Source organism: Nuphar pumila, chromosome 13 (assembly GCF_984573655.1).
Source record: "Nuphar pumila chromosome 13, dmNupPumi1.hap1.1, whole genome shotgun sequence".
Lineage (NCBI taxonomy): Eukaryota > Viridiplantae > Streptophyta > Magnoliopsida > Nymphaeales > Nymphaeaceae > Nuphar > Nuphar pumila.
This window is the reverse complement of record NC_143261.1, coordinates 86,514,810-86,542,000: the sequence shown is the minus strand read 5'-3', so window position 1 is coordinate 86,542,000 and position 27,191 is coordinate 86,514,810. Positions and strand designations below refer to the sequence as shown.

The window sequence follows — 27,191 nt, the reverse complement described above, 5'->3', positions numbered from 1 at the left end:
AAAAGAAGAGAAGACTGTAAAAAGAGATGACCGACAAATTTGCCTATGACGCCCACCAATGATCGATCCAGTCGATCGCGAACACAAGAATGTTTTGTAACACAGGGCAGGGACGAGAAGGCGACAATGTGTTGTAAAACAGGCTAAAAGACAAGGCGGGAACCTCGAATCAAGACGACGACAAAGTTTGCGTTGTCAAAGGGAGCTCCTGTTACAACAGTTGGTGCAAAAGTTTACTGCTTAGGGCGAAAACGAAACGTTTGGACTTTGAAGAGTTAACATCATACTTTCTGGATGGAGGACTTTTTTTTGTCTTTTTCTCGAATCGCCGTTTCCCTTCTTTTGAATGGAGGATATTTTTGTAATTTTCTCGAACCATCGTATCATGGCGAGCATAGCAGAAAAGGGTACTTAAGTCTTTGCAACTGCACCAGATTTTGATGCTAAGTGATGCCGACACACACGGGGATACGAGCTCCACAAGCTCTTATATGTGGCACTCATTGGGACCCCGAACATGAGATATGGCTAACGACCGTCTTCGGGGGAGAATACACACCACCCTCTCGCTCTCACACCACACCCCTGAGAACACCTATGGGCGCTGCAACCAGGGATGAGAGAGAGAGAGTAAAATCAATTCATTAAAGACCCTTTTCCAATAACATCTTTACATAACAAAAATGTCTCTTCACTTTCTCTCTTATTTGTCAATTTTGCATGAACAGTATGCTCGGCAACTATTGTTCTTCCATTGATCAAGAGTCAAGGCTTCCCATCTTTGACAGATGTCAAGATCATTTGTTAACAATTTAAACAGGTGTCATGATTCTAACTGATTGCAGAGTTGACCGTTGGAAGCTTTCAATTTACAAATAAGAATCTCTGCCCTATGAATCGAAAATGAGCATTTTGGTCATCTGAACATTGCAGCCGTCCGTTTACCTGTTGGGGATGAATGCCACGTTGCAGTTTGCTTTTCTGTTAACGGTGTCAACTGTTCACTTTTTTTAATGTAAAAAGACAATAAAAGATGTCTTACTGACCCTGAAAGTAGGGGTGGCAATCGTGTCGGGTTGGCGGGTCGACCCGACGGGTTGGCGGGTAAGCATACCTCAACCTGAACCCGACCCGTTTATTAAACGGGTCGGCTGTGGCAAACACGAACCCGGCCCGTTTAATAAACGGGTAACCCGACATGACCCGCCAACCCATTTAATAAATGGGTTGGGTCGGGTAAACGGGTTCTCAGGTTGGCGGGTCGGGTTGACGGGTCGACGGGTTGGCGGGTTGACCCGCCTGCCTAACCCGTTTATTAAACGGGTCAGCCGGGTTGGCGGGTTGGCATACCCCGAACCCGACCCATTTAATAAACGGGTTAGGCGGGTCGACCCGTTTATTAAACGGGTTGGCTTAAGCCCAACCCAAACCCGCCTAAGAGGCGGGTTGGCGGGTCGTGTCAGGTTTTGCCACCCCTACCTGAAAGGGCGCCCTCTCTCTCTCCGTTAACGAGAGGAACCCAAAAGGCAAATGAGGTATCTCCATTTTTCAGAGCAGCTCTCTCTCTCTCCAGTTTGCACTGATGTGTTCTCGGTGTTTGCAAGATATTGCAGTTGGTTGTGAGAGACTTCAAATTACTGAAGATTCATTGTGTATAAACAAATGCAAATAAACATCACTTTTTCATCGGGAGTCAGAAGATTCAAAATGTAGCCGTGGAATTATCGGAACCACTTGTGGTACAACATTGGATTTACTCTGATTACATTGTTCTAGAAAAAAACTGTAGATTGAGCTTCTTCTACTAATCACTTACAATTTTTTTAATGTCTGAATAATCACTGTATCCAAGTTTATGATGATTCCAAAAGACGAAGGTTCCTATCTGCAACTTGTTTCTGGCATATGAATTTGGTTATTGCAATCCAACATATGTTTTGTAGTATCAATGCATTAGTTGGACAAGCCATAAACTTATCCATCTGCTTTCTGTTCCACAAAAGAAGGTGCATATGTGCATCATGCGTTAAGGAAAGCAAGAAATCACCACTAAATTGTGTTAATGGAAAACGGCATGCTTTCAACAAAAGAGGAAATACAAGAGGGTCATGAACACCAATCTGCACTTGAAGCCTTGCAGACTTTGCCCATTAAGACAAAATAGAACTTGATGACCATTGTATAGGAACATCTACCATAGAAACAAAATGAAACCGGTTCAACCAAAAATTTCCACCATTGGAACTTGAGATTCAAAAAGTAATGAAATGTTCAAAATATGATGAACAGCTCAATGAGGGAGACAACAATACACTGGCTATGCTAGGATCCCAACAAAGAAGTGGAACTTCAAAATGAAACATCTTAGTGATTTCTTGTAGTTCCAGTTTCCCCAGAAGTTAACGATGTAGCTCCGTCTCTTGCCAGATTGGCCATTTCTAATGGTGATAGAGTTTGGTCGGACATGAATCCTGATTGGATTCCCCCATTGTAATTTGCTTTCTGGTTTTGGTTTTCGTTTTTGTTTTTGTTACTAAACAGGTAGGTAACTGCCTAACCCCAGCTTTCTTAGTCGAAAAAAAAAAAAAAAAAGAAACTCCTCGCATTTACATGAAACAAAATATTTTCTTTGGTAAACAACATAAATAGTAATATGTTTAACGGAAGAATCACACTACAAGAATTTCTCATTCGCAACAACAAAAAATTGTTTTCCCATACCGTATAGCATCGAATTGGCTAAAAACCGGTCCAGCCACCGTGCCTTTATGCTACCCTATTAGTTCCAACAAATTCAGAGCCTTTTGGGTGTCAAAAGATTCCTCTTTTTAAAGTACATAATATATATTGTATGGAACCAACCAATTATTAGTACAAAGTGTTTTTTAACATAAAGGTTTATGCATCCACAAATTTGCCATTGAGGCAAGCCCAAGATATTCATGAAGGAAATGATGCCATTGAAGATGGAGTTAAACCCCACAAGGGACAATGCCAGGCGTATGCAAATGGGCCGGGTTTAGTACCCCAAGATACACAGGGGAGTCTGGTCGGTTCGGGTCCAAACAGCCAAATTTTGCAAAAATACCTTTCTCAACCCACCCGTTTGCAACCCTGGGTGTGGGCCCACGCACATGCGTGTGTTCCTCCCCAACCTCCATCTACACGGGATTGCCTAGGCGTCCTGCAAACTTATGCCAGAAAAGTTAAAACAATATTTTGCACTTATTAAAATAAATTTACAAAATGATAAAAATCCCAATAAACCCATGAAAAGTTAGAATACACTTATTTGAATGTATTACAATTTTTAATAGGTTTTCAACATTTTTTAGATTTTTGTCTTTTTATTTGTCAAATTTAAACATGACAAGGTTTCACTAGTATTAAAAAATAGAACTTGATAATTTATCCTGAGATACTTAGATGTGGGAGCACTCTATCATTACTTATTTTCACAAGGGGACCCACGAATCCAACTGCATGAGTTAAGAAGCAATAAGGCATCACAAAAACTGTGGACCAAAACCCCAATCTCAACAAATCTAAGATGCAAAGCCGAGTCGCAGATACTAAAGTGAATATGAGGCTCTTAAAGCAAACATGCTTTTATGTCTTGCATCAGACAGTGAGCTCAAGCTACCAAATCACTCTAAAAAAGGGAAACACTATTTTTCTTCCACCATACAGTTTGTCCACAAACAAACATGCTTGATACTGAAGACGACATGGTCTACAAACCATACAAAACAAAAAGAAGAAAGCGGCTTAGCCACCGGAAAACAAACTCGACTTTCTAGTCATTTTCATGAGAAATAAGTGAAAATTAAAACAAAAAAAGAAAGCAGATCGCAAGCAAATAACATGGGACCACAACAAGCAGAAATCGGTGCAAAACAGCAGATGAGGGATTAAGACAGGTTTGAAGCTGGTGCAGATGGACGTTTGATAGAAGCAGACTTGAGAAGGTGGTTGTAGCTCCCCTTCTCTTTGAACAGCTGAGAGAAGTGAGGCTTGCAGTATAGAATACCTTCTAGAGCTGCATATGTCGATGGAGTAAGAGAGCATCCACCATGCGAGCACTTGAAACACGACTTATGGTATGATTGCCCCTCCACTGTCACCTGCCACAAATTTCTCAAAAGTTGAGAAATATCCAAGCCGTGCAATCAAACAAAGCCCCTCTAAAATTCATAATTGATGACCAAGTTTAGTAAACATAAAATTCGCAAATATAAAGCGTGTCTACGCTTAAGACTGCATTCTCTTGGTTACTCGGTGTGTGTCCGTGTGCATGCACATAGATGCAGGTACATGCCTGCATGTGGCTCTCCACAATAAGGTTCAAATTTTTATTTTTTGGGTGTTGCGGGGTTGTGTATGTGTGGTGGTGGTGGTGGCGGCGGTGGTCTATGTGGCATGATAGAATGCAATGTGCAGGCATTGGAATATGCAACTTAAGACATATTTAGTATATCACGTAAACACAGAAACAAGTACTGGGCATGCAGCAAGATCCAAGGGGTTTGGCGCAGTGGGATGGGGCCTAGACTGTTAGATGGACTATCTAGGTTCAAATCACATGGGCGTCACCCCCCTATGTAAGCTGAAGCTTGGCGACTCTCTGGGGTCGAGGGGGAAGAACTCGGAGTTTTAAGCCAACATGGACAGAGACCGTAGTACGGCAGGCTGAGTCAGCGTGGCTAGGTCTCTGCGCCTGGGGCGGTTTGTCCAAGTAAAAATCCAAAAAAAAAAGTACTGGCCATGCAGCAAACACTGGATACGACATTAGAATTTCGAAAAACATAAAGATATGGCTCTACTTAAGTGCATAGGGGACCCATAACACTCAAACAGTTTCCCATGATGGTGATGCTGGGAAAGTACGTTGGTACCATCTCATAGTCCTCTCTCAATACATGGTGTTGCTGCAAGTGGAAACCAGTAGAAGAATGGTCATTCATGCAACTATCCTTAGTTTAACAAAAGAAACTCATTCCATAGACAAGCACCATTCCAATGTCAGATCAGCCAGGAAGCAATGGTTAGAGCCATCCTACCAGCTTTCAGCCAAGGTAACACTAGAATGGCACGAGAAAATGCAAGTCTATTTGCAGATGTGATACACTCAAATGTCAAAACATACACATGCAATATATACATATATGCATGTCTGTTTATTCAGAAATTTGCACTTTCAAGATGAAATTCATGTTTTATTACTTTAGATTATGAATTTTGAATATACAATTCTAAGCCATTATCTTTGTTAAAAATGTATATACATTGTATAAATACATATGTAAATATATATACGTTGTATAAATACATATATAGGACAGAACTAGGTTAGCTTATTTTAACTAGGTTAATTCTTATTGGACTAGTCAACAATTGGTTGACTAGTCAATAGAGTTATTGGAGGCTCAAACCAGCTCCAACGACTCTATGGAGATCCCATCATTGTATATAAACAGGAGATGCATCCCCTCTTCATGTAATGCTTCTTGCATGGATTCCTATTGAATAAAATTAATATTTTTTATTTGTGAGTATTTCTTGTGTGCCCATTGAGTAGGTATTGTGTGTGAGCCTAATTTGTGGTTTTTTGTGGTATTTTTGGTGGATCTTATTGTGGCGCTTTTGTGTATCCACTTTGGTGATTTGAAGAAAATTGTTGGAGGTTCTCATTTCCTTACATGGTATCAGAGCTAGGTGATCAAGCTGAATTTGTTTTTTGTGCATTGGGAAGCGTGTTACTCAAAATTTAAAAAAATTAAAGCTCTTTTGCAACTCTTATTCAAGTACTTGTGAGATTGTGATTGTGGTGGTGCTTACTTGGTGGAGGAGTATTCATGATTTTTATCGGTGGTGCTTGCTTGATGGTGGAGTGCTCGTGATCTTTACCTTGCTTTTCTCATTTTTTTTCTCTTCTTTATTCTTTTCTTTTTGTTCTTTTTTTACCCCTTGTAAAAATATATGACAATAAAAATGTCACTATAAAACCCATCAAACTCAATGACTCAAATTATGTAACATGGGCTTCAATTATGAAGCACCTCATATGAGAAAAAGGTTTGTAGGAACTAGTAGATGAGACCGATCTGGAACCCCAACTAATTCTTACTAAAATAAAAAGTGATAAAGAAGTACCTCTTACGGAGGTTGAAAAAACTAATGCAATAACCACTTATAAGAAGAAAAGGAAAGAATGAAGAATGGAGCAGGACAAGATTGTATCTTGACTTATTAGTAGTTTTGATATTAAGAAGTACTCTAGTCTTGCTAAATTCGAATATGCAAATAAGGCATGGGATTATGTTAAGAGAATGTATTATCTTAAATATATCGCACATGTATGCAATTTACAAGAAAAAATTAGTTCTATGACCCAAGGTTTTAAAACCCGTGACTCGGGACTCTACTCGTTCTTTATTGACTCGTGACTCGGCGGGTCAACTCGATGACTCGAACAGAGTTTTGTTAACTTTTGATTTTAAAAGAAAAATAATATATAATTTGTCTCAAACCATGTTTTTCAGTAAACAAGAGATGATAAACTCATATACAGGCTCTATGATGCAACAGTATGGTGGGCTTGATGAAGATATTACTAGTAAGATGAGTTCGATGGATTAAATATTGACAAGCTAGTGGAGTGTTATGTGATGGACGAGCACTTTTATGATTGCAAGAATGTTTCCAAGATTGTTGTAATACCAACATTCTTACATGGTGCCCAGTGTTGAGAGAATTCCTGTTATAGAGATGTGTATAGTAGGATGAATGTATAAAATAACAAAGGACAGAAATGAATGCATTAGAAGACACTTAAGAGTACTGCCAATAACAGAAAAAGAAGGTTGTTAGGATGGTTTGGACATGTTCCACAGAGACTTGTCACAACATTAATGATACCATGTTAGTGGAAAAGCTAAGAAAAGAGGAAGACCATTGAAGATTTGGAGGGAGGTTGTGAAAAGATACATCAAAGGTTGCATTATGATAGATGTTGTAGCTCATGATTGAAAGAAATGGAGAAACAAACCTCCTAAAGCCAATCTTCCAGTGTTACTCTATGCATAATATCTATTGTCAGCATGCATTTAATTCTCAAGTTTGCATTTCTAAGTTATCTTTTCAGATTAGTCATCTTATCTTATTCTTAATGCTTATACTAATGAGGGCCAGTTCTTTATATGATTTGAATAATCAAAACTTAGTAAACTGGTCAGAATGATGTACTTAGTTTTTCTTCCACAAGAATTACACAATTTTACAATCTAAATGTAGGAGATGCTATTTCTGAGGGGAAATTGAAGATGATTGAGCAGAACTCCCATAATACCATTAGCTCGGTATCATTTTTTTTTCTGAAATACCCAAAAAATCAAATTTCAAACATCCCAGAACTCGCCCGAGTCAGGCCGAGTCTTGGCAAACCGAGTTTGCCTTGCCGGGTTGACTCGCTGGAGGCCGCCGAGTCACCGAGTTGACTCGGCGAGTTTAAAAACACTGCTATGACCCATGAAAGAAAAAACATTAGAGAATACTTTAGTAAATTATTTGATCTTTGAGTTGACTCTTCTTGAGCTTAGATGACATTGTCCCAAAAATATAGAACTCCACCCAAGACAAATAGATGCAGAGCATTTCTATCTATTCATGAATGGTCTGAGACCGGACTTTGAGTCCACAAAATCGGCACTCCTCATTGAGGAAAAGTTTTCTCTATTGAAGACACGATCGAAGAGCTAAGTAGTGAGGAAAATATGATTAAAAAGAAGACTTCTAAGAGTGATGATCATTCGGTTCTAACCGTATTTAGGCTGAGAAATTATGTTCATACTGACGAACCACTACACTATGAAAGACCAAACAATGATCATTATGCAAAACAAGACAATGAGTTTGAGAAGAAAAAAATTATTTGTTATTATTGTCATCAACCGAGACATGTCAAAACCTATTGACTAAGTTGAAAAGACCTTACGAGAAGAAGGTTGCCTCGGTTGTACAAGAGTCAAGTGAGTTCAAAATTATGCAAGATTTATCTATTGAGAACATCTTCTTGACCCAACTAGTAGAGATTCTTCAACCTCTACTCAAAGGAGCTTCATCAATTGGAGCAGCAATCTCTTCCTATGGCATCACTAATATCGGTAAATCTTTTTGACTTCTTGACTTAGGTGCCTCATTTCATATGAGGCCAAATGGTGATATCTTCTCTAAATGTCATAACTTAAGCGGGACAAATGTGTTTATTGTTGATGGGACATCTCTTAAGATAAAAAAAATGGAGAATTTCAAAAACATTTCTCAAAATTTAAAAAGGTTTTTATTTCAAAAATTATATATAATTGAAGAAGGCCGTAGAGAATGAGGTTTATACCAAGGTTGCCAAACTAGGAAGCGGAAGCGGAAGCGGAAGCGGAAGCGGAAGCGGAAGCGGAAGCGGAAGCGGGAAACGATACGGAAAGCGGAAGCGAGAAGTGAGGCATTTTAAAATTTATAGGGAGCAAGAAGTGAAGTATTAATTTGAAAGCGAAATATGAATACAAAATGAAGCAATATGATAACTGAATAGGAATCGAACAAGAAACAAATAAAACTAAAATAAAATTGATCATTCTTATATTTCATGATTTTTCACTAAAATAGTTAATTTTTTTTTAAAATCTAACAATGATGGTTACCAATTTAGAGAAAGTACATGAAAAATGAGAAAATACATTGAAAACATGAAAAAAAGGTGAGAAAAGCATATATGAAGCATAGACCATGCGTGTAGGAAGCATAGAAGAAGCGTGGGGGAATCAAGATTCCCATGAAGTTTCGGAAGCGAGGAGTATCGCGCTTCCAAAGCAAGTTTTCGAGAAGCGAGCTTCCCACCTACCTAAGAAGCTTCTGGTAACTCTGGTTTATACTACATGGATTTTTTGAAAATACCCAAGAATACCTTTTGTTATAATGTTTAGAAACTAGATTTAGATTTGTGGCATAAAAGGCTTGTCCATCCTAATATATCCAAATTCAGTACTCTTCAAAGATGAAAAAATTTTGTAATTATAAAAATTTTACGTGTGAAGATTGTATTCTTGGCAAAATGAAGAGATTGTCATTTCAAGAAAGAACCTTTGTCTCTACACGATAGCTTGAGTTAATACATTTGGATGTATGGGGCACAACACCTGTTATATCTAAGGGTGAGTTTGCATATTATGTAATCTTTGTTGATAATTTTACTAGACAAAATTGGATTTATTTTCTTAAACACAAATCTGAAGGTTTTTTACATTTTCAAATATTTCATAATTTGGTCAAAAATAAATTTAAAAATGATATCTCTATCTTTTGCTTTTGCTCTGATTACATGTCTTATGCATGCAAGTACAAGCTTGTGTATGTTAAAACTTCTATAATATGACAAAATCATAGAAATTATAATGCTGGTATTTCTAAAACTTCTAGCTTTTGATAGTCAAAGTTGACAAAAAGTGTTGCCTAGCAAGACCAAGCAGGCAGAACCTAATGTCTAGGCCATCACTAGTGCATCCTGGCAATTCTAAACATCTCATGACAAGGTAATGAAAATCCACCATGGCAATAACCCTGAGAGACAGCCATCTAATTTTTCTTAAGGTGCTGTTGCATGGCAACTGAGAGAATGTCTACCATGTGCAGCTTCTTCCTGCATGGTAACACTTGAGACGGACAGGATAATCATGTATTCATGTCCTCAAAAAATTACAGTGGGAAACCAAAGGAAATATAGAAAAAAAACTTGGAGGATATCCGGCATTGATGAAATGCCATGTTTAAAATAAAAAAGTGTTTAATATCAGGTTGGCCAATTAGGGCAGGGTTGGATGAGTCTCACCTCCATGTGGACAGCCGATCAATGGCATATGGTGCATAAATTGAACATATATGCATCACACACACACACACACACACACACACACACACACACACACAGGATGGTAACCAACCTTCTCCAGCGGATATGCAGTTTTGCTGCAAGTAGCACATTTGTCCTGTGTGCCAGAGAACATGGAAGCGGCCCTGCTTGGTGTCCTAGTCTGCCAGGAAAAAGGTTCAAAGATCAGACTTGACAGAAGATAAAGAGACCTTTTAATGGTTTTATACTTCCACTATGCGCTTTAATATGCTGGTTGAGAATCATGGAAATAAGTGATGGCTGGAATAAAAGGTTACCAGTACAGGTTGCTTTTCAGCTGATTTTGAAGCTGAAATTTGGAAAGAATAGTACCATCAGATTGATAAGGATCAAATGAACTGTTGCTTCCACATTTTAAAATTTGTCGCTATTCGCTAATGGAATAACTTACGTGATTGGAAATTCTTGTTATAATTGCCTGTCTCCTTGAAGAGCTGCTCAAAATGAGGCTTGCAGTACAAGACACCTTCCATTGAAGAGTAGTTGCTCAACTGGAAACAAATGAACAACGATACAAGTTAACCAGAGAAAATTTAAGCTTGAAACCAAGAAGTTCAAACCAACATCCCTGGCTGGGGATCACAACCAGCACATTGTCATGCAACACATGTAATACCAAGTACTTGTTTAAAAGAAGTCTCGGATCATTTTCTTTCTGTTTGATGAAGAGGACTCGGATAGATAGAAAAGCAAAATGTAAAAAGCTTCATCAGAAATGTCAAGCAGGAAGCCTTTCTCTTTCTGATAAACAAACTGGAAAACAGTGTAGCAGTTAAATTAAAAACTGGAAGAATCAGCAACTCCTAAGCTTCCAAATAGTAATGTTGCTGACAAAGGAACAACTAGGCTTGGACCATTCAATAGTGAATGACATTGTTAACAATAGTTATATAGGACTTTACATTGCTGAAAACATGCACTTTTAGGTATGAGCCAATTAATAGGCATGTGCCCATGATCATACGTATCATGCCAGGACTAGGGCTGGTAAAAAAACCGAGCAGCTCATGACTCGGCTTGGTTCGGCTCATCACAAACGCATTTGTGGTTGGTTCGTATAGCTGGCGAGCTGAGCCATGAGCACCACATTTAGCTTAAACGAGCCGAGCCTGAACATAGGGTGTTCGGCTCGGCTCAAGAGAGCTCATATAGATAAAAATTATATATTTTATGTATATTATATATCTTAAGTGTAATATATAAAAAGATAAATGTATAAAATATATATACAGAGAGAAGAATGCATGAAAAAATACATACATAAAATAAACTATTAAGTGTAATATATTATAAAATATACACTTTAAGAGTAATATATAAAATATACATTTTAAGTGTAATATATAAAAAATATATATTCCATGTATAAATAACATTGAATGTTTTTACATGAGTCAGTTCATGTTCGGCTTGTCTCATTCATGGACGAGTCTCGGCTAAACACAAACACGAGCTAAGTCATAGTTGGCAAATTCGTGACTCGGATTCGGATCGCCCGACCCTTGACTCATGAGTTAGCGGGTCAACTCAATAACTCGGATGAGATAGAACTAAGCATTTTCTAGTGTCAAGATATGGAAAAAATAAAAACATATTTTATAATCACTAAATTTAGCACATGACATCAATGACTAAGTTATATAAGTAATCAACTATACATAATTGTTAACATTTTTTATTTAAAAACATATGATTCTTTATAACAAGCATTCAACCACAAAATGCTTGACAAAAAACACATAAGAAGCATGTGGATATGTGATCCTGAATCGGTGACCCAGTTAGGGTCTGATCTGGGTTAACTCGGGCGATTCCCGAGTCAACTCGTTGGGTTTGCAAACTATGAGCTAAGTCACGAGCTCAATCCACTGGTAAACGAGCCAAGCCCAAACATGCTTTGTTCGGTTCGTTCAACTCATTTACCAGCCCTAGCCAGGACTGTCAAGGTCAATAGGCTCGGTCAAAAATTGGACCCAAGCCTGAATCCCAAGCAAGGTACACAAAATCCAATTAGGCAACTTGGCTCAATGGCCCAACCTCAACTTCAACATCTACCACAAATCCGTGCTTGTCACTAATGCCATTGAATTTCTTAAAAATATGATGTCAAGACTTTTCAAAACAATAATACCCTGAAGTCATTCTAGGCCATCAAAATATCAGTAGATTTGATTATGTCAGTGTAACAGTAATCTATCCTGATAATAAAAGATATTATCAAGATACTGCCCAAAAGTTCCTGCATATTTTTCTTCAACATGTGAAGGTTTTCCGAGAAAAACAAACTCCCTAAAAACCTTAAGAAATTTTCTTTCCAGAATATTCCCAAGCACAACATCTGAAACATAAATGGCTGCATGTATAAATCAAACTTTGAGCAGGCCACATGTGGTACATATGGAAACCATGGCCAATGCTGATCATGGTTGGTGAAATCATAGATTCAAAGTCATGTTGGAGCAATAAATAAAGAGAACATATTTTAAAAGAAACCCTACTTTAGAGTTTAGAGTCCAATGTAACTCCTATGGTTAGATACTGTCACATGTAGCAAGCTTAACTAAGGCTGCACAACGAACTGGATCAACCGGGATCAACCGGAGCTCAGCTCGGGCTCAGCCCAATTAAACCCGATTTGAGGCTCGTCCATTGTATTAAATGAGCCAAGCCTGGCATGAGTTCAGGCTCGGTCAGGTAAACAAGCCTGGGCTAGACAATGGACGATCAGGAAAGTCCAAATCCCTCCCTTTTCCATGTTCCAATGCCAAGCCAAAGAGATTGATGCTGGTGTATCCACCTGATGATGCCTTCATTTGATGCCCTCAAACCATTTCCCCACAACCCTCATTGCTAGACGCCTATCTCTGCATGCTCTCCAATAACAAACTGCACTCTGCAACCTCTCTATTGTAGAGTTTGCTTACTAGAAACTGCTAGCAGGACAAACTCATTGCCCAAGGTCACATCTATTGAAACATCTAGCATATCAGGTTCAAGACCCAACTACCAACCACGTCATGCTCTTCCGTCAATTACTCGTCAACCTTGCTTCTTTGCATGTGAAAGTGTGGTCCACAGCCTCTCATTTGGCACTCCTTTCATTTATAATGCTCGCTCTCTTTCTCTCTCTGGTAAGTGAGAATTGAGTAACTAGTAAAGAGGGTGAATAGGACACTGTAGGAGGACCAGATTCACAGAATTTCTATGAGCAATTTTTTGACTAACTCTTTGAGAAGGATGACACATTGCATTCCACATGTACAGGTAAAAAGGGGAAGCCAAGTAGTCAAACTAAAACACAGGCCTCTCCTGTCTGGTTTTGAAGTCGCAAGGGCAATTGATTTTTGCATTTTTCTTTCTATTTGTGCAAGATTTATTAATCAATGCTAAAGGTCATATAGATGCAATGTTTATACATTAGTCCAATGGCTTATCTTTGCAATACATCTCCTACTGAAGAGCTGCAATGGTGGATGATAGCCCTCTTCCATGGATTCCCAAAAAATCTCAATGTGTTTGGGAGCCTGCAGTTGACTCGGAAATGCCAATGCTAGCCAAAATCATAGGAGTTTTTAAACAAATCATGTAATTACCAAACCCATCATTTCAACTTTTGGGGATTTGGCAATTCTCGCATTTGACATTTTCTTGTCAAATACCAGCTCCAAACAGGGCCTTAGCAGCTATCAGAAAACATATCTGCCACATCCTGTTAGCTCTAGCGATTCCCAAGAAGATCATGGAAACAAATTAATTAATATAGCCACAATTACAAAACGGAGAGAACGAGAATAATGGTATGCATCGGAATAAAATCAAGGTGATATCTTGCTAGTCAAGTGGTCCTATTAAATATTAGAGGATAATATTTGGTCATGTTGACTTCGCAGCCCTATCTAGCTAAAAAACATGGGCGCAAGAGGTATCAACCCAATCTGAACCCACAGACGTCTTGTCTATTTTCTGGGGATTGCACCTTTTTTCTTCTTTTGTTTGACACATGAAATTTTGGTAGATTATGGATTGTTGATTTTTGAAGCTCATTAAAAACCTGCTCATACATCACAATTCCACAATCCAAAACACACATAGATCACGTCTGTAGGATCTGATCTACGAACAAGATTGAAAAGAAATGAAACGAATAACGTTCTCTCTAGCTAGATATGACATCATGTCAACATGAGAAAGAACTATCTCTCAAACTATCAAGGATTTCTAACGATTCAAAAAATTTTACGACACGAAAAAGCGGGTGGATAGAAAGAGAGACTCATACCGCTAGCGTTCCTCTGCAATGGCTACATCTGAAGCAAGACTTGTGGTAAGGAACACCATCGGCGGACAAGAGATCGACCACGTAGACGGTCTTGTCACAGGCCTTGCATTTCTGAAGAGTGCCGCTGAATGCCATGGATGATGGTCTTATCGGAACTGATTTAATCCTTCGATAGCACACCACACGGTAGGAGCAAAACCCTAGATTTATGATCACGAATTTCCCTCCAAAAGATTCGAAAATTCTTATTATGAATCACAACGAAGAAGAACCCAAGTTTCAGAAATAAGAATCCCCAATTCTGCAGAATCCAAACCAACCAGGAACACAATTTGTTCAGATCTTAATCTACCGAAAATATAACTCGGTTCCAAGAAAAATCCCAATTTCCCAAGAGAACCAAAAAAAAAATCTGTACTCTGATAAGAAAAAACGATTTTTTCCTTTGAAAAAAAATGGAACTTTGTGGAATTAAAACCAAACGCTATCCTCGACCACAAACCAGAGAACACCACCCCGATTCGAACAAAAAAGAAAGACCTAAACCCACCGTTTTCCGGTCCCGTCGCTCCGGATTTCCCAGGAATTCGCCGGAATCTGACCACCGACACGCACTACTTACTTCCACTCTAAAGCTCTCTAATCCTCCGAGGTAGAGCAAGAATCTAGGATTTCAGGAAACAGGGAAAATATACTAATTTTAGAAACACCTCTTTCCGGAATATCCGGAAACCGAGATCTCCAGCTCCTTGGAGAAACACAAAAAGAAGAAGAAAAACCCTAATTCCAGTGAGTCAGAGCACTCAAGACTGTCGTTTTCCGGCAAATTCGCCGGGATCAGAAAACCCTAAATTTCCCGACGAAACGACGCGAATGCGCAAATGTAGAGAAAAAAGTAGCGGCGGCAGATGCAGAAGGAAAGAGGCTGCGGGTCCCACTAGCCAGGATGGCACTTGCCCCCTTCTTCTTTTGGACCAGGCGAGGGTATTTTGGGAACGACATTTCGGAAATTAGTCGAGAATTTTTCTGTCCTTGGCTCCGTTGCCTGTCGATTATGGTGTTTGACTTTACACGATGGACGAAAAGACCCTCAATGATTCCCTGCCAGCTTTGCGTAAAGCCTGCACTAACTTGGTTGAATTGAACCTGCAACGCCCCACCATAAGGAGACGTGCACTGACAGCTCCTACCAACCACGCAGAGCCGCTGTTGGTCATTAGTCCGTTTTAATTGAACTAAACTTAGTAGCCCTCTTAATGGATCCGATAAGCTTATTTGAGTTGGGCAATTTATCGCTTGCTGCCCTATAGTATGGACTACTTTCGAATGGTCTGAACCCAAATTTGGATCTGACCCACATATAGATTAGGACTGCTTATGGGCTGGGTGCAGTCTAAATCCAGTTGGTCTTGACCTAGGGTGGAAGTCAGACCTGGAGTGCTTTACAGGGAGGATGACGCTGAGTTGACTACAGTTTATAACGGCTTTGGGCCAATGTCACTGATAGAATTCCAAAATATAATATAGGAACATATAGGTTCTAATAAACATTAATAGGATTTCTAAAAAAATTGGCACGAGTTTCTAAAAATTGATACCAAGTGTGTATTTTCACAAAGATACAAATTAAAATAGTTAAACATAATATGTAAATCAATTACTTATTATATAATATTTTGTTATGAATTATAATATTAAAAATCTTAGCAAAAATAATGTCTCCATAAAATGAAAATGTTGTTTGTATGAAAAATGTTAATAGAAACAAACTTGATACTAGTTTATAATGTTATAGAAATGTGTTATATAATTTTCTTAAGTAATTGGGACGGTCTCTTAAACATTTGGTACTTTTTCTTATGGTTTTAGAAATTAGTTTTGTACCAGTATGTATGTGGCATTGGTGCACCTCATACACAATATTGTTTGTCACATATACATTGCTTTCAGTTATCGGTCCCTATTCTTAGTCACCATAAAGGTTTCAAAAATTACAACAAACCTTTCTTGTAACTCACTTGGCTTGAGATCAGTTTTTTTTTGTTCTCTGCATTTTCTAGCAAAATGGCTTAACTTGCCATAAACATAATAGTCAGTTTTTTTTTAAGTTTGCCACCACAAGGATGAGGGTCAATAGCTGCGACTCATTAACGATGACACAAAAAGTCACCACTATTGCTGGAGTTGAATTGTTGCAATAACGGTGTCTTTATATATCTTTGTTATAGATATATCTATAATGACAACTTTATATAGCATCGTTAAAGATATGTCTCTAACAACTATTAATAAATGTTGCGCTTATAGATTGTCTTTAACGGCGACATATGTGGTTGTTAAAATACTTTTGATGATAATATTTAACGGCCATTAAATGTCATCGTTATTTATCAATAACGATGACATTACAACAACGATGTTATAGGATTTTGCTCTATAATGGTAACATTGTATGTCGTCGTTATATATGTATCATTAATGATGACATGTGCGACCATTAAATATATATGCAAGGATTAGGGTCAATAGTGATGACACTTTAACGACGACATTTATGTGACTGTTATAAATGACTATATAACAACGACATAAATGTCGCCATTATTGAGTATTTAAATAGTCTCTCTCTCTCTCTCTCTCTCTCTCTCTCTCTCTCTCTCTCTCTCTCTCTCTCTCTCTCTCTCTCTCTCTCTCTCTCTCTCTCTCTCTCTCTCTTCCTTGCTTGGGTGATGTTGTCGGACCCCGGCCTCCCTCCTCCCTACTCGACTGACACCGACCCTTCTCTCTCCTCCTTCTCTTGTCTTTCTTCTTCTTCTTCTTATTTTCCCCTTGTTGTCACCTCTGGAACGTAACCTTGGTTGGGTTTGATTAGTTGGGTTCAGCCTCATTGTTGCCTCTGTCGAACCCAGCATCGGTTGTGTTCATCCTTGTCGAACCCAACTTTGGGTTCCATCAGCTAGGTTCAGCCCTGTCAAACCTAGCCTCGGTTGGGTTCAGCTCTATAGAACCCAATATGGGTTTCTTTTAGGGATTTTGTGTGTTTATTCATGCGATTTGCTCTCCTCCGTGTGAATGCTCATGATTGTGAAATATTTCATTGTGGTCGACCCTAATCAATCCGATGTTCTTTAAAAATAATCAGATTTTAAGGGTTTTTTAGGGATTTTGTGTGTATATTTATTTTTTTTGCTTCCTTTCATTGAGACATTTTATTGTGGTGACCTTACGCAACATAGGTTTCTTTTAAAATAATTATATTTTAGGGTTTTTAGTGATTTTTTGTGCACACACCACTTAGTTATAATTATGTTTAAACTCATGTGCACGCTCCCACTTAGTTGTGGATATCTAAGACTGTTATGGTTGCCTGTATTGATTAAATTAAAAAATGTGCACACATCACTTAGTTGTGAATATTTAGGGTTGTATACTTGCCTATGAGTTTAGATATGATTTGCTATGAAGGTTAAGCAAATGCGATACTTAATTCTAAGTATCCAAATAATGAGTCAAAAAGCTTAAGTGCATTAAAAAAATGCAATGCTAATGAAAATGGGCAAAAGAGCCTAGGTAAGTACCAATTTTTGAAAAGAGTAAGGAGATTCTGCAAGTACAGGATAGATTGTTCGAGAATATGAAGTGTATATATATAAACTATGTAGCCAGGTTGAGCCTGAGGTAGGTAGGAATAGAGATAAGAAGTGTATGTGTTGTAGGTACCCTTAAGCATGGACCATTGAGTTCCATGCTCTATTGTGTAAACATGATAATGTGAATGTTGTGTTACATTTTTATCATGTTGGGTGCACAACATGAATGTCATACATTTATACTTGTTGTGCATTATGTGCATATAATTAATTATGATAATGTGTGTTATGATTAGCATGTGAAAAATACATGACTTTATTTATGATGTTACATGCAATGCTACCATGTTATCGCGACTGCTTTCCTACTTCATTTTAGTTAGCAACTTAAAATTTTAGGTTTTTCTTTTTTCAGTTAGCATACATATGTGAATGATGTTTGTTTAAGATGTAGGGTTTGATTTAGTTTTTATTTTTAAATATCATGAGCCATGAATCTTTCATTAGGTTTTAGGGTTTTTTGCATTTTTTTTAAAATTAGCATTTAGGTATTTTTGTATTTTTTATTTCAATCAACATTAAACTTAATTAATTTCATGCTTTATATTTTAGGGTTCTTTTTTAATTAGTATATATATGTGTGTGTGTTGTTTATTTAGGATTTAGGCTTTTGATTTAATTTTTATTTTTAAATAGCATAAACTATGAATATTTCATTAAGTTTTAGGATTTTTTTGCTTTTTTCATTCAATTATCATTTAGGTATTTGTTTGTTTTTCCACGTCAATAAACTTTAAACTTGATTCTACATGCTTGATTTTAGTTCTAAACTTAGAATTTTATGGTTTTTTAATTATTATATATATGAATGATGTTTGTTAGGATTTAGGTTTTATATTTAGTTTTTTTAAATAGCATGAATATTTAATTAGGTTTTAAGTTTTTTTGCTTTTTTTAATTAGCATTTAGGTGTTTGATTTTGGTTTTTTAAATAAGGTAAATATTTAATTAGGTATTTTAGTGTTTTGATCTTTAATTAACGTTAAGCATAATTCTGCATACTTAATTTTAGTTAGAAACTTAGAAATTTTGTTTTTTTTTTAATTAGCATAAATATGTGAATGATGTTTGTTTAAGATTTTGATTTTTGATTTACTTTTTATTTTTAAATAGCATGAACCATGAATATTTTATTAGGTTTTAAGTTTTTTATATTTTTTTCAATTAGAATTTAGGTATTTATATATTTTTTCTTTTCAATCAACATTAAACTTGATTTAACACGTATGTTTTTAGTTATAAACTTAGAGTTTTAGGGGTTTAGGTTTTTAAATTATTATATATAATTATATATAAATGATATTTGTTAAAATTTAGGTTACTTTTTATAGAATGAATATTTAATTAGGATTTAGATTCTATGTGCTTTTCTTTCTCCTTTTCACTCTGCATTTGTGGCCACCCTAGTTTAGATTTCACTCTGCCACTTAGCAAGAGTGACTTATGAATGCTACCATGTTGACGGGACGTCACAACTTTAAAATCTGCAGGTGGTGTCCCTTGCCATAAGGTCAAAGTTTGGTATACTTATTTGTTGTGATCATGTATGCTTTAACTATGGTCTTTTGGAGACAATCAGTTAAGCCAGGTTTCCTGTTTTGATCATATATTTTCAATGTATAGTTTATAATATAATTATTAGTTTAGGCTTATGCAATTGGATAATAATAGCTAGACATAACATTATCTCAAAGGCACACTATGTTTTAGTTGCAAATTGTTTCTTAGGGGTTTGTGAGGTGGCATTTGAGGTGTAATAAGTAAGTTTTTTGTGGTATATGAATTGAGAATTGAGAATTTGGAGGAAATGACTTAGTGACTATAATTTTACATGTTATTTTTGTGGTGATTGCAAATTTTCATGTTATTTTCAATGTGTAGCAAAATATTATTTTTAATTTTACATCTTTTCCAAATTACTAATTAGAGGCATTTTTTTCTTTTAAAACAGTGTGTTTGTACCCACCCTAGTTTAAATTCTTGGCTTTGCCGCTATTAAAAAATTCTCTTGTTGAGTATAGTAGATCTATGAATATGGATCAATCATGGATACACGTTTACGACAAAAGTTTTGAACCTTAAACATCTTAAATTAATCGATTTCTAGAAGTGTCATGTTCTCATATTGATGGAGCTGGTAGGATGTGATGCCCATGTCGGGATTGCAAGAATACAAAATATAAACCTATAAATCACATTAAAACCCACTTGATTGCATGTGGTTTTATCATGAAATATATCCAGTCCCATGTGCTTTTTTTTTGTAACTATGAGGTCGCCATTATAGGCTATCACGATGACATTTCTGTGTCATCATTATAGGTCTTAAACTCGTCATAGCCTATAATGATAATTATAAGGTCACCACTATAGCATATAATAATGACTTCATGCTTGCCGTTGTAGGCTATAACAACATTTACTTCTCATTGTTATCTTCTATAACGATGACTATGAAGTCACTGTTAAACGCTAGTCACCATTATAGGGTCATCACCGTTATAGGCTAAGTCATCGTTATTATGATGTATCCTTTAACGACAACCTATAATTGTTGATGTTATTACTCAACAGAGGCCAAAACTAGATGACCACTTTTTGTCATTGTTATAGGTCTATAATGGTGACAAAGAGAGAAATAGAGACACATTTCATCACCGCTATTGACTCTCATTCTTGTAATGTATTTTTTTTCTTTCACAAAATTCTTTTTGTTTCTCTGGGTTTTCATGATTTTGTCATATCTGTTACTAATAATATTCACTTTAGGATAATGCTCTTTAGGGCTCAAATTATTTTTTGTCACAAAAATGCATCTCCTACTGAAATCGAATGTCCATAAGGAGGCCATCCAAATTGATTTTCTCATTTTTATGTTTTAGGTGATTCCTATATTCTTTTCAGGAATCAAGTAGTTTCCTAATGCTAACTGTAACTTAGAAGTCATCATCAAGATACATACATTCTCACTTGATCTTATAAGCCAATATTTGTATCATGTAAATTTGAACAAGTATATGCTTATCATCAACAATAGAAAAATTAACATACTGGTCTACGATGAACTTTTTATTTCTAACATCTTATGCATTATACTTGATCTTGGAGCATTCCACAACTCTTTAGCAGACTCCAAAGGAGAATACAAGTCAAACAGAGAATCAACTAAAGTGTTCAGGATATGCCCTTTGCATTGGTAGTTGTCTATGTACCACCTCTCTTTCTTTTATTTTTTGTCCCTACTTTTCCAGCAACAACAGTGACACAAGGATTTTGAAAAGATGTGCAACCTGGACAACAAGAAGGAGACCTTCGATTGCCACCGCTTGAAGTTTGACCCATTAAACTGATAGAGTTTCTCAAGGTCATAACTTAGTAGATTGATGAAATTAAATGTTAAACCAGAGGCCAAATTCAAGTTCTAAAATTGTTAGAACAAATGGTGGCCAAAAACATGATTTAGAAAAACTGATATCCCAAGCCTACAGGCATGTTTTTAAGATCACTATATTTAAAACTTCAATCGCCTCACTTCAGGATTTTCAAATATCTGAACAAAGTTTTTACGCGACTAAGCTCCTAGGATACAACTAGGTTTGAAAATCAAGAGTGTTACTGCTTTGCAAGATCAGGTGACATCTCTCACACATTGAACTTTGCAAGCCAAACAAGTGCAAAAGAATAAAAAAAGAGAAAGCTTGAGAATCAGAAAAATTGATAAACAAAAAGACGAAAATAAAAAGATTTATAGACATTAGGAAGGCTAATATGTTTTTGTGATAAATGATATTAGAAGCTATAAATCCAATGATTTAAAAATTGGATGAAAATAATCCAGAATGATCACCCACCTTTGACCAACGGTCAAGGACCTTCAAACCGTCCAACAATCACAAGGCCCTATAAACACTATCCAAATGCCTTTTAAAGTCTTTCAAATGGCCTAACCAATTGAGAAACAAAAAGTCAAATACGACTTGGCCAAAAGGTCAAGGTGCAGACAAAATAGACCTTGGTGTAAACATGCAAAGTGCACCTCAATCTCACACATGTGCACGTGTGCAAGAATAATATGTTCATTCCTATGCGGAGTGATAAAGTGCAAAGACTATTTAAATCACAAAAAATATCTCCCTCTTAGATATGTAGATATGGGACTAAACACTTTTGGTGGGAAGCAATAAAGCATCAAAACTTTATAAAATATGAACTTTCCTATCATCAAAAGAGATAACATTTTGAAACTTTTCCTAACATTTCCAACAAATCTAGTACCAAAAAGACTCGGTTTAATGGGATCCATGATTGCACTTGAGATTGGAATCAGATCTGGATCCAGACTGGGACCAACTTGTTGGGCCCATGCCTCAAACTCCATGTCTATCCTAAGCAGGACTAATGTGCTAACGTGATCACAATTGGATTCTTCCTATTACTGCTAAATTTTAATCTAATCATTCCAAATCTTATAAAAGTAAAAGCAGGGTAGTAGAGGCTAAAATGTTTTTCCCTTTAGGATTTTTTATCAGATGACATTTTTTATCATGTTTCTTGCAGTAAAATTAAAAATTTAGGTTTAGATAGTGTTGGTTGTAAAGGACCATGTATACACAAAAGCCCTTATATAACATCGGACGAATTTGTACCGCTAATCGCATATGCAATCAACGGTGAAAAGAAATTTTCAGAAAAAGAGTCTTTAGGCGGTCGGCCTTACAGGCTATTGTGTTTTAGCATGTAAGGCCTTTAGCAGTAATAACGACCGCTGCTATAGGCCTTTTGGGCAGACGCATGGCACGCACCGGCTTGTTCAATGCTAATAAAGCAACCACCATTAAGCTCGTATATATAGAGAAATGAAAACCTACAAAAATGGGCATGGTGCTAAATGAAACATGCTAATAGATTTTCAGTATTATTTTTTAAATTATGATGCAATCTATATGCTTGTTTTTATAGGAATCACTTCTTGGAGCATTTGATTCCAATGCATGGATAGGTTTTTATAATGTTTCAAAAATCAATCCTAATTTTTTAGGCTTCAAATATCATTTTTTCATCCAAAATGCATTATCCAAGTATCAATTTCTTGTAAATCAGTCATGTTGAACACATTTATGGCGTCAGAATTTTGAAAAAATATTAGAAATCCATTAGCATGTTTCATTTAACATCATGCCCAATTCATGAGTTTTCATTTCCATATATATATAGTGAGTGGTAGCTGTGCAACCCTTAGGTGTGCAGCTATCTGTGCAACCACGCTGACCGTCCACAAAAAAAATGAGAAAAAGTTAGCAACTGTTTTTGACTGCTGAGGTCCCAACAAAAAATGAGACCTTTAGCAGTAGTTAAAACCGCTGCTAAAAATACTAAAACACGCAAAAAACACATTTTAGTATTTTTTAATGGTTTTTGTGCTGGCCGTCTATCACACCCTGCGATGGACGGCCAACATAATCCCTTGGGTAGCTGAGCACCTAAGGGTTGCGCAACTTACCACTCTATATATATATATATATATATATAGGCAAAACTTCTATGACTCGGCAACATGATTGGAGCAGCATATTGGTAATTATCGTATGATTATGATAGAGTCAGCAAGATGAGAATTATAAAATAACATCTTTCAGGTCAAGATTTAAGGGAACTGGTAGATACTAATCTTTTAGACACCCTCTATCAATTCAATAGATGTCAGTTTATTGAGTTTTGAGGTATTGTAATAAGATTGATAGCCAGAATGCTTACTAATATGGATGTCATTGGTCCTGTTTGGTATCCCTATTTACATGATATGTAATTTTATCGCAATTGGATAATTGTTTTGTTTGGTAATTGGACATATTGTGACAGACTTGCGGTTCTGGATTTAAGTGGGTGTTGGACATATTCGATAGATAGTATAATTTTATCACAAAAATGCATATATTTTGTAATTGTGAAGCGTAAAAGTGTCCTAATAATGTCAACTATTTAAGATTTTGGACATCAAAAGAATGTTGAAAATTATAAGTTTTTTGAGAACTTGCGTTACATTAGCCGTACAATACTATCATTTTAAGTTAATTGTTTCTACCTGTTCTTTTCTCAACTCTGAGTGGTAAAAAAAGGAATTTGTTGGCTTTAATATTTTTCAGTTAATGCTTTTAATAAAAAGTAAACATTTTAATTTAAATGTACACAATTTTATATATTAGTCTCTTTTAACAATAAAAAATTTAACGTAAACTCCATTTCTATAGAGCCCGGCCAAAGGCCATCCTATCGATCACATTTTAGTTGAAAATGGATATGGATGAGTTAGCTTTTGAGCCTAGTAACTCTGAGAGAGAGAGAAATTAATGACATGCTAGTCAAAATTACTTGCAATTAATGAGTTTCCTAGGAAAATTAACTGGCAATTTAATGAGTTAATTGATGAAAGAGAGAGCAATCAATGAGATGCCCAACAAAAATTACTTGAAATGAATGAGTTGTCTACCAAAATTAACAAGCAATTTAATGAGTTAATTGGAGAGAGAGAGTACAACACACAATAAATGAAGTTGTGAGCCACGATAATTAGCATGCAATTTAACGATCTCTTAAAAAAAGTACGCAATTTAACGAACTTATTGAAAGAATATAATGATAGGTTGCATCTACACAATGCACTGAAAAGCTCATAACCTTGGAAGGAGATTTCTATCCGAGCTGATACAGTCTTATGGCTGATTCTCATATGGCGTGTCAGCACATAAATAGCTTGCTTTATAAACGGCTACTCATGGGAGAACAATGGACAAAGGCTCATACACGATTTACAGTAACCACACTAAGAAACAAGATTTTATTTACAAAATCAAGGCCAACCTATTACTTAGATCTATTCAATATTGAAAACAGAGGATAAAGATCATATTTTGTTGTCAACCAAGACTTCTCTGCCAATGAAAAGCCACACCCAATAAGAAAAAACATAAGATAAAAACCAACTTACTTTTTCCTTGAGCCACTACCAAAGATTAAACCAAACTCAAGGTTTTGTGTCCACCCTAAATGTGGCAGACCTTTGGGCTTGCCTCTTTGCTCAATTACACTAAGCTGCCAAAAGATTTTTTCTCAAAGGTGAGACCCCTATTTATAGTGTTGGGGACCCTTCTTCCATTAAGATAGGAGTCTCAGTTGATGATATCTCCAATCATACTTTCCTAAACCAAGTCACACTCTCACTAATTAATTTTAATTAATAAATTACGATTCTTTTAAAAGGAGTTGTAGAGATTTCAAGGGTACCAAAATAATATCCAATAATTTTGGTTTTTATAAGGACGTTCTAAAAAAATTGATTTATGAAAACTTGTTTAGAAACTCATGATTTTAACTTAATAAACATAATTATTATATATTAATACAACTTAAATTGAAAGATGTACCAGAGGTTTGACTTGTATGGTGTGCTCATATTGAGTACCACAACGAGTACTGAAAAAGCCCTGCTTACCAAGTACAGAAACATCTGAACCAATAATTGTCACGTTAATTGTTCAAGACCAAAGCTTGTTTAGCCAATTCCAACTTGAAAGTCACCAAGGTCACCAACAAGTGTGGTTGTTAACCATCGTCTCTTCCTAGGGTTACCTTGTTAACCATCGTCTCTTCATAGGGTTACCTACCCTTTGCACACAAAAAATGTCTAACTGACATAGAGAGAAAACAGGGGTCTCCCGCAAGCATGTGTTGCATGCCCTATGATTTTTTGCCGGGTGTTTAGGTGATTTTTTTCATATCGGCACCGTGAGTATGTTCATCTTCTAGAAACTTCTTCTTCAGAAGACCCTACTACAAAAAAACAAAAGACACACAACATCACCCCAACTCACTCAGAATTTACCTCTAACCTGATATGTAGGACATCAAAGGCAATGCATCTAAAAGTCCTGAGGTTGAGGTTTTCTCATATCAAATTGACATAATTTATATTTAATTTTCAGATGAGCTCATCTGGCAAATAACTGGTTAGCAGCACAATATGATCTTGTACAATCCACAAGTGTATGCAATAATATGAAATTTTTCATGAATAAAACATAAATTTATTCATTTATATATCCATAGATTTAAAATTATGCAAGGCCATACAAAAATCCAAAGTAGTTGACAACTCTATTCTCATCTCCCATTTTCTTCTCCACCCCCATCACCCCTCTCATCTCATCTCCAACACCAGCTCCCAAACAAAGCCCAGAAGTTTATAGAAAACAGACATGGTGATGGTAGTTGGAATATCATGCTCATAAAAAAAGCAACAAAAACAGTACCATCAAATATATGAACTACTAAAGTGTCATTTTTGAGAACAGGACACCAAAAGAGGTTTATAAGGGATTGTTTTTTAATGTGCATAAGCAGTTGGGCACTTTTTTCAGTAATGGAAAAAAAATGGCATTTGGGCTCAAAGTGTATTGTATAGGAATCTTTTGATTCACAACACCCAACTTTACTTGGATTGAATAAAAGAGAATTACAAACACCACCATCATCAAGCGTTTGTCCCCTTTACATAGGATTTTTAAGAGATGGGGATTGAGATCTAATTTGTTGAACCATGTTCAGAGAGGAAGAGATCCGACTTATCTCAATACAACAGTAATTTCAGTACAAGAAAATAGCAAAGGGAAAATTAGAATATTATGAATGAAGTTATATCCCTTTACCATAAATTTTAATACAAGAAAATAGCAAAGGGAAGATCGGAAGATTCTGAATGAAGTTGTATCCGTGTACTGTATATTTAAGTACAAGAAAATAGCAAAGAACTTTAATGAAATTAACAATTTTACATGACCACGCTTTATGTGTACCATCATATGTATTGATAATGTAGATGATCCATGATAATGTAGATGATCCGCGATTAGAAAGAAAGCCCAAATGCATGTTTTGAATTTCTCCACAAAATTAACATCAGAATAATCTAAAAGTTTTTCAAAGAAGAAAAACTTTTGGATTATTTTTCTTCATAAAAAAACTTTTGGATTGGAATGAAAAAAAAACAGTGGCAGCGAGAGACTAGAAAGTGTGAACAACAAAACTATTGCCTAATGTGATGCTTGTTCAAGTGCTTGCTACTGTGCTACATTGCATTCAAGTACCAGGCTTAAGGTTTTGCACAAGCCTTTAGAAACATGAGTGTGACATGAGAGAGAGAGAGAGAGTCTAAGTTATCTCTATTCAACAAGAATTTCAGTACAAGAGAATAGCAAAGGATCAGCAGAAGATTCTGAATGAAATTATATCCTTTTTTCACCATAGA

General features: G+C 36.3%; 1 protein-coding gene across 4 annotated transcripts; it reads right to left on the bottom strand.

The window, feature by feature from the left end:
- Positions 1-1,738: 1,738 nt before the first annotated feature.
- On the bottom strand, positions 1,739-15,126 carry LOC149818994 (LIM domain-containing protein WLIM2b-like). 4 transcript variants are annotated; one of them, XM_089984435.1, is made up of 7 exons: positions 14,791-15,122; positions 14,241-14,541; positions 10,353-10,452; positions 10,219-10,250; positions 9,993-10,082; positions 4,031-4,124; positions 1,739-1,989 (listed from the first exon to the last, which is right to left on the bottom strand). In XM_089984435.1, exons 2-7 carry the CDS (start codon positions 14,373-14,375, stop codon positions 1,946-1,948), a joined length of 495 nt encoding a protein of 164 aa, XP_089840561.1. In that variant the 5' UTR covers positions 14,376-14,541; positions 14,791-15,122; the 3' UTR covers positions 1,739-1,945. The 4 variants fall into 4 exon arrangements, with proteins under 4 accessions (XP_089840561.1, XP_089840560.1, XP_089840562.1 ...); XM_089984434.1 differs by lacking the exon at positions 1,739-1,989 and adding an exon at positions 2,667-3,191; XM_089984436.1 differs by lacking the exon at positions 1,739-1,989 and adding an exon at positions 2,667-3,184.
- Positions 15,127-27,191: the final 12,065 nt, after the last annotated feature.